The sequence below is a fragment of the Meleagris gallopavo genome, chromosome 9, assembly GCF_000146605.3.
Source record: "Meleagris gallopavo isolate NT-WF06-2002-E0010 breed Aviagen turkey brand Nicholas breeding stock chromosome 9, Turkey_5.1, whole genome shotgun sequence".
Lineage (NCBI taxonomy): Eukaryota > Metazoa > Chordata > Aves > Galliformes > Phasianidae > Meleagris > Meleagris gallopavo.
In genome coordinates, this window is record NC_015019.2 from 1,369,004 (window position 1) to 1,376,236 (window position 7,233).

The 7,233-nt window shown below is 48.0% G+C and overlaps 2 protein-coding genes across 2 annotated transcripts; one reads left to right on the forward strand and one right to left on the reverse strand.

The window, feature by feature from the left end:
* The first annotated feature begins 590 nt into the window (after window positions 1-590).
* On the forward strand, window positions 591-4,733 carry ERCC6L (ERCC excision repair 6 like, spindle assembly checkpoint helicase). The gene has a single exon (XM_019618103.2). It carries the CDS (start codon window positions 819-821, stop codon window positions 4,407-4,409), a length of 3,591 nt encoding a protein of 1,196 aa, XP_019473648.2. The 5' UTR covers window positions 591-818; the 3' UTR covers window positions 4,410-4,733.
* A 2,138-nt stretch (window positions 4,734-6,871) lies between these two features.
* Window positions 6,872-7,227, reverse strand: PIN4 (peptidylprolyl cis/trans isomerase, NIMA-interacting 4). The gene is made up of 2 exons (XM_019618104.1): window positions 7,128-7,227; window positions 6,872-7,049 (listed from the first exon to the last, which is right to left on the reverse strand). The coding sequence occupies exons 1-2, from the start codon at window positions 7,209-7,211 to the stop codon at window positions 6,891-6,893; spliced, it is 243 nt and encodes an 80-aa protein (XP_019473649.1). The 5' UTR covers window positions 7,212-7,227; the 3' UTR covers window positions 6,872-6,890.
* Between the last annotated feature and the right edge of the window lie 6 nt (window positions 7,228-7,233).

Here is a 7,233-nt window from a genome sequence, read left to right on the forward strand (position 1 = left end):
GCTGTGTCCAGTTCTGGGCTCCCCAGTACAAAAAGGACAGGGACCTCTTGGAAAGAGTCCAGCAGAGGGCCACAAAGATGGTGACGGGCCTGGAGCATCTCCCCTGCGAAGAAAGGCTGAGTAAACTGGGTCTGTTCAGCCTTGAGAAAAGAAGACTGAGAGGGGACCTGATCCAGGTCTGTAAATATCTGAGGTGTGGGGGGCAGAGCGGTGAGGCCAGACTCTTTTCAGCAGTGTGCGGAGACAGAACGAGGGGAAACGGCCAGAAACTGGAGCATAGGAAGTTCTGCACAAATGTGCGTAAGAACTTCTTTAGGTGAGGTGACGGAGAGCTGGAACAGGCTGCACAGGAGGGTTGTGGAGTCTCCTTCTCTGGAGATATTCAAGACCCGTCTGGACACCTACTTGTGCAACCTGCTGTAGGGAACCTGCTTTGGCAGGGGGTTGGACTTGATGATCTCTGGAGGTCCCTTCCAACCCCTACGATTCTGTGATTCTGTGAAGGGTTACGGGGATGTCGGGGGCCTGCAGGCTATGGGCTGTGTGCGGGCTGTGAGGAGGAGCGGGCTGGGGCTCAGCCGCAGTGCTAATGGCGGTCCTGCAGGCTGGTGATCGACGCCAAGGAGGCGGCGGGCAGTGGAGACCTGGAGCAGGCCCTGCAGCTGTTCCAGCAGGCGGCCGCCATCCGCCCCAGTGAGAAGCTGCGGGGCCGCATACAACGACTGGAGGCAGCGTTGGCAGAACTGGCAGCCGCGGAGGAGGAGGATGATGGCAACTTTGTGGATGTGTGCGGCAGCGGCCTGCTGCTCTACGGGGAGATGCATGAGAAGCTCTTCCAGCACCAGCGGGAGGGAGTTGCCTTCCTGTACCGCCTGTACCGGGAGGGTAGACCTGGAGGGATCCTGGCTGATGATATGGGCCTGGGGAAGACCATCCAGATCATCGCCTTTCTCTCAGGTATGTTTGACAGCGAGCTCATCCGGCACGTCCTGCTCATCGTGCCCACCACCCTGATCAGCAGCTGGCTGGCTGAGTTTGCTCGCTGGACCCCTGGTCTGCGTGTCAAGGAGTTCCATGGCACGAGCAAGATAGAGCGCACCAGAAACCTGGAGAAGATCCAGAGGAAGAATGGCATTGTCATCACAAGCTACCAGATGCTCATTAACAACTGGAAGCAACTTGCCAGCTGCCACGGGCAGGACTTTATCTGGGACTACATCATCCTTGACGAAGCACACAAAATCAAGTGCCCGTCTAACAAAACAACAAAGTGTGTGTATGCGATTCCTGCCAAGCATCGTCTCCTCCTCACAGGCACGCCACTGCAGAACAACCTGCAGGAAATGTGGTCCTTGTTTGACTTTGCATGCCAGGGCTCTCTCTTAGGAACGGCCAAAACGTTTAGAATGGAGTACGAGAATCCTATTACTAGGGCCAGAGAGAAGGATGCAACTGTAGGTGAGAAAGCACTGGGACTTAAGATATCTGAGAACCTAATGACAATTATAAAGCCGTATTTCCTCAGAAGGACTAAAGATGATATAAAAAAAAATCACACTGAGAAATCAGACACTCCTCTTCCTGAGGATCCACATGAGCCTAGTGCCCCTGTCATGCCATCTCTTACTAGGAAAAATGACTTTGTTGTGTGGGTGTACTTGGCACCAGTGCAGGAAAAAATCTATAGGAACTTTCTCTGTCTAGATCACGTGAAAGAATTGCTGACAACAACCCGATCACCTTTGGCTGAGCTGACCGTCTTGAAGAAGCTGTGTGACCACCCCAGGCTTCTGTCTGCAAGAGCATGTACCCAGCTGGACTTAGATGGACAGGAGTACTTGGAGCAGGATCACGGGAGTGAAGCAGCTGTGCTTTCCGGTGCCAACAAAATAGATCATCTGTCTGATGAGAGCCTGATCCAGGAGTCTGGGAAAATGCTATTTCTTTTAGGACTCTTAGAGAGACTGCGGGAGGAGGGGCACCGAACACTCGTGTTCTCACAGTCGAGGAAAATGCTGGATATCATCGAGCGAGTTTTGTCTAGCAGACGATTTAAGATCATGCGTATTGATGGAACAGTGACCCACCTAACAGAACGGGAGAAGCGCATCAATGCCTTCCAGAGTAACAAAGACTACTCTGTGTTTTTGCTGACGACACAGGTTGGTGGCGTTGGTATAACCTTAACAGCAGCCAACCGAGTGGTGATCTTTGATCCCAGCTGGAATCCTGCTACAGATGCTCAGGCTGTAGATAGAGCTTATAGGATTGGGCAGAAAGAGAATGTGGTGATTTACAGGCTGATTACCTGCGGTACAGTGGAAGAGAAAATATATAGGCGGCAAGTATTTAAGGATTCATTAATAAGACAGACTACAGGTGACAAAAAGAACCCATTTAGGTATTTCTCCAAACAGGAACTAAGGGAGCTTTTCACATTAGAAGATACACGAACATCCACAACTCAGATCCAGCTGCAGTCTTTGCATGCCACCCAAAGACAGACTGATGTGCAGCTGGATGAGCACATTGCTTATTTGCACTCTCTGGAAATGTTTGGCATATCCGATCACGACTTAATATTTACAAGGGAAGTGACCCACGAGGAGCAGGCTGAGAGTGAGGAAGCCCATCAGTACATCCAACAGAGGGTACAGAAGGCCCATGAGCTGGTTCAGTTAGAGTCTCAGCTTAGAGATGTGAGGATGGAAGAGATCCGAAATGCCGCTGAGGAGACGTGGTCAAGACCACCAGAACTGGCTTCCCAGTCAAAGAAGAGATCTCCTGGGTTGAACAATATCACTAACTTTGTTTCACCACCAGCAGCTGATAAATGTGAAAATGACAAAGTTATTGATCTTACAGAGGACATGGAAGTCCAGGTTCTTGATGTCAGCTCTAAGATGACAAATCTGACTATTGAGTTAGGTGAAGAGAAACTGGCACAAGAGACATCTGGTATGGATTTAGAGCTGCTTACTAGCAGCGAGAAAGGGGAACAGCCCAATATACAAGAATCTGAACAAAATCTGGACTTGAACAGTATACCACTATCACCTGGACTTAGTCCACTTGATAAAGAGACTCAAATTCTTAAACAGAAACGATGTTCTCTTTATCATGTAAATTCAGATAGCTTGACTGAGGCTGGGAACGGCCCATCTGAGCCTTCTCAGCATTCTTGTAACCAATCTGTCATGGCTGATGATCTCAAAAGGTTACAAGATACAGAAATGGCAGATCGGGTACTTGACTCATTTGCTGTCTCAGAGACAGAGAAGAATGATGTTTCTGAGCTAGCTTTGTCTGCCTCACCACCAGATTTATCAGATGTTTTACCAGAAGTCCATGCTGAGGTCCAGAAGTATCACGTGCTGGAAACCAGTTCGGAGGGTATGTCTGTGCCTTCTCTCCAGGATCAAGTTGACTTCAATCTGGTCCTGGAAGAGTCTGAAGGTGGACTGCAGGATGCCTCAAATGGGGAGAGATCAATGGAGCACCCAGAAGATGAGGACTTCCAACTAAAAGCAGAAAGTCTGTATAAATCACCAGCAAAAACTTGCTTAAGTGAGAATGGCAACTCTGGAAACCCCTGCCACACAGCTGAAGAAGATCCAAATAATTCTTTGCAAGGGAGTGAAGCATCAGAGGAAGGCAGCGCCGTCCTCGTTTCAGGTAGAAAGAAGCACATGAGAAGAATTGTTTCAGATAGTGAGGATGAGGACCATTCTGTTATAAGCCTGGAGAAAGAGCAGTTTGATAAAAGGTCCTCTCCCCTGAACAGCCCTCTGCATCAGTTTATAGAAGGAATTAGTGCATCTACACCTAAGAATGACAGAAGTATAGCAAAAGCCATCTTTTCTCCCAAATTAACTAACAGCAGTAACAGGTCTACAGCTTCCAGGAGATCTCTCATCAACAAGGTGGTGGATGAGGTTGAGGATATTGGTGAAATCATGGGAACCACAGATGAAGAAGAAAACAGCCATGAGGAACAAGAAGGCTTTGCAGAAGAAGAAGCAGAAGAGTGTAGTGGGGAGTCTGCTGAGCCTGAAGAAGAACCTGCTGGAGAAACACTTAATTCAACTGGAGAGTCCTTCCATACAGAGGGTACGCAGTCTGAAGGAGGTGAGACAGAGTCATCTCAGGAGGAATCCACTGGTGATGCAGAGCTTCAGTCAGATGAGCAGCTGGAGTACTGCACCCAGGAAAGCTTCTCTACTGGTCAGAGTTTCTCCCCCCCTTCAGGTAATTACAGTACCTTGGTGGACAGAGGGAAGAATCTGAAGGACAGTGGAAAACTACAAGAGGCACTGAACTGTTTCCTGCAAGCTCTTGACATAAAAAGTGGAGATCCTGAAATTATGCTTATGACTCTAAACTTGTATAGACAGCTAGCCCAGAAATGAAACGTAAGCCTTTGAACAGTCTTATGAAATATGCATTCCTTTGTTAAGTAGTTTAACTCTTTTCACAGAATATTTGTCTGAACTACAGTGATTATTATTCTTATTTTTTTTAAACTTAAGACTGATGGCTGCAATTTATATTTCTTTCATGTTATGAAACTTTCAGTCGTGCTTAGTGAGCAAATCCAGCAACTCCTCCTGTTGTGTAAGAAACTGTCACATTTTAGGTGCTGGGAGAGAGATTTCACCGTGGACTCAGTTCACTAAATGAAATAAGTTCATGTTCCTGTTCACTTAATTAAAATACATATCTTTATACACAAATGCAGCTCTGGATTTGTGTTTCCAGCCTTCAGTTTCTCTTCTGGCAGGAGAGAATCTCACTAAGCTGAAGGTGTGGTTCCACAGCAGCTTACTGCAGTCTAAATTCCAACTGCTGCAGTCCCTCCCCTTCTCAATGTAAATAAAGTCCATGTGCCTACCTGAACCATGCCCTGCTATTTGGTGTAAAGCAGAGAACAGAACTGCCACAACCTGGATTTAAGCTGGTCTGAGAATACACATCCTGGGATGGGGGGGGAGATGGCATGCTGACCTCCATTACTTGTAAAATTTATAGCAGCAAACATCTGGTTTGGTGCTAGACCTGACACACAGCATCACAGAAAACCTTGTGCTCCAACTCCTGCCATTCTGCTATTGCCATAGAAGAGTTATGTAGCTGGGAGGTTGCAGGAGGACTGGAAATAGCTGTTAGACCTCGACTGCTGCAAGGTGCTGAACATTCTGAACCTTGGGTATTTCTGGATGAGTCAAGGGCTTCACAGGTGACTGGTCTGACCTTGCAGTCTCCCTCCCATCTTTCCCTCTGAGCAGTACCATCAAAGCCTGCTCTTGCACAAAGGCAGCAGGAAAACACAACAGCTTTAAAGTATTGTGCTGCTTTTTCTCTGGTGAAGTGGCCCTCTCACTCCCTTTCCACATTTGACTGAGCTGTGGAAATTCTTTTTATGAGGTACTATCAGCACAATGAATCTGAAATGAGTTCCTAGTGCAGTTCAAGTTTAAATTTACAAGAACCTCACTCTGGCTTTCAGCAATGCCTTGCTAGTCTGACTTCCCCCTCTGTCACCACAATGAGTTAAATTTGGCCCAGGTATGGGAATTTGAGTTCTCTGTACTAGATGACATGCCAAATACAAACAGGAGTCCCGTTGGTACAGGAGATGTACCAATGTGCTTTTGCTAATAGGTGTAGAACAAAGCCCTGGTAGCCTGGAAACAAGTAGTTTATTAATAAAGCATCACTTAAATGGGGCTGCATCTGCTCTCATGCTGTAAAAAGGCCTGTCTGCCTTACATAACAAAATATTAATGAGCTAGAGCTTTGCAAACGCTGGTTGGCTCATACAGACCTTCTGTTCTCTCAACAAAATGAAACAAATGTCCCCAAAAGCAGAGCAGGAGAAAAACCTGACCTGATTTCAGCCTCACCTCTTCATTGTGTCTGATGGTAGGAAGACCTTTTGTTCTATTTGATGTTTTGTCCACATCCCTAAGCCTTCAGACACACCAGTGTGCTCACCTGCAGCAAAGACGGCACCAGTTTGTCTTTCAGCAGACAGAAGATGAGTGCAGTGGGATATTTATTACTGAGATGCCAGAGGCAGGGACATACAGGGCCATCTCATTCACATCACAGTGTCATTTATCCAGTTTTACCAGAAGGACAAGGTGCACCTTACTAAGTTTTAGGCACACACTTCATGCCTAGCAGTAGGTGAACTGAGGGAGCAACAGGCATTTAGTGGCCTTCCTCTAGCTTTTTCTTCTCTTATTCAAGCCTAAGTTACACAGCTTCTTCCTTGAGCTTTAAGGGGATAAGGTACAGATGATTTTGTATTTGGGGTGGCTACTCTTACACCTTCCCCCTTCCTACTACTGCTTTGTGCCTCCAGCCTCAGTAAAGGCTGCTGACTGAAAGATCAAGGAGCCTGCCCACAGCAGCAACCTTAAGCCCTAGCTGTAGCATTAGCTGGCCTCTAACAGCAGAAGGCTCTTCCCATGTTAAGTCCGAGCTCTGGAGCTGAACCTGTAGCGTCTGAGCTCCTGCATCCTTGCTGGTGAGGATAAAAGCAAATGCTCTTGGGAACCCCTTACCCTTTCCAGGTTGACTATATTTGCAGCCTGAGCTTTCACAGCTGTATATCATCATCTCTGTAGCAGGAAAAGCAAGGGGCTGGTCTAAAATCTACAAGCTGATGCAGATTTCAACACCTACATGCAACCTTTACCTTTTTCAGGAAACGCTTTACCTCTCTGTGCAGGGCCCCGTTCTCTACTGGCTGTGATTTGCACGTCCTGTAGGGATGGCCGGCTGTCTCCAAGCACCTGCTGGTTATGACCAATGTGCTCCTAGGTTCACGTGCCTGGGAAACGCTCAGAATTCAAGCAGCCATGAGTTCAACGGTCATTCATATTTTATTTCTTGCCTTCCACCATAATAATATGGTACCCAAACTTGGTTTTGACAGGGGGGTCCGTATACACCGGCTTGTCCATGCTGCTCACCGGCAGGGCAAACGCTGCATCCTGAAACGGTCCCACCATGGAGCCTCTGGTCATCCAGCCCAGGTCTCCCTGCAGGAAGGAACCGCCAGGGTTAAGCTGCAGACCTCTCAGAGCCGCAGGGCAGCGCTCAGCCAGGAGCAGCCTTACCCCCTGCCTGGCCTTGTCCTCGCTGTACTGCGAGGCCACCTCGCTGAAGCGCACGCCGGCCTTCAGCTTCTCCATGGCTTCCATGGCTCCGCCGTGCTTCTCGCGC

Coding starts and splice junctions, on each gene's coding strand:
- ERCC6L (XM_019618103.2), top strand. CDS start 819: ATGCATGAGAAGCTCTTCCAGCACCAGCGGGAGGGAGTTGCCTTCCTG.
- PIN4 (XM_019618104.1), bottom strand. CDS start 7,211: ATGGAAGCCATGGAGAAGCTGAAGGCCGGCGTGCGCTTCAGCGAGGTG. Junction 7,050..7,127: donor AGGACAAGGCCAGGCAGGGG/GTAAGGCTGCTC, acceptor TCCTTCCTGCAG/GGAGACCTGGGCTGGATGAC.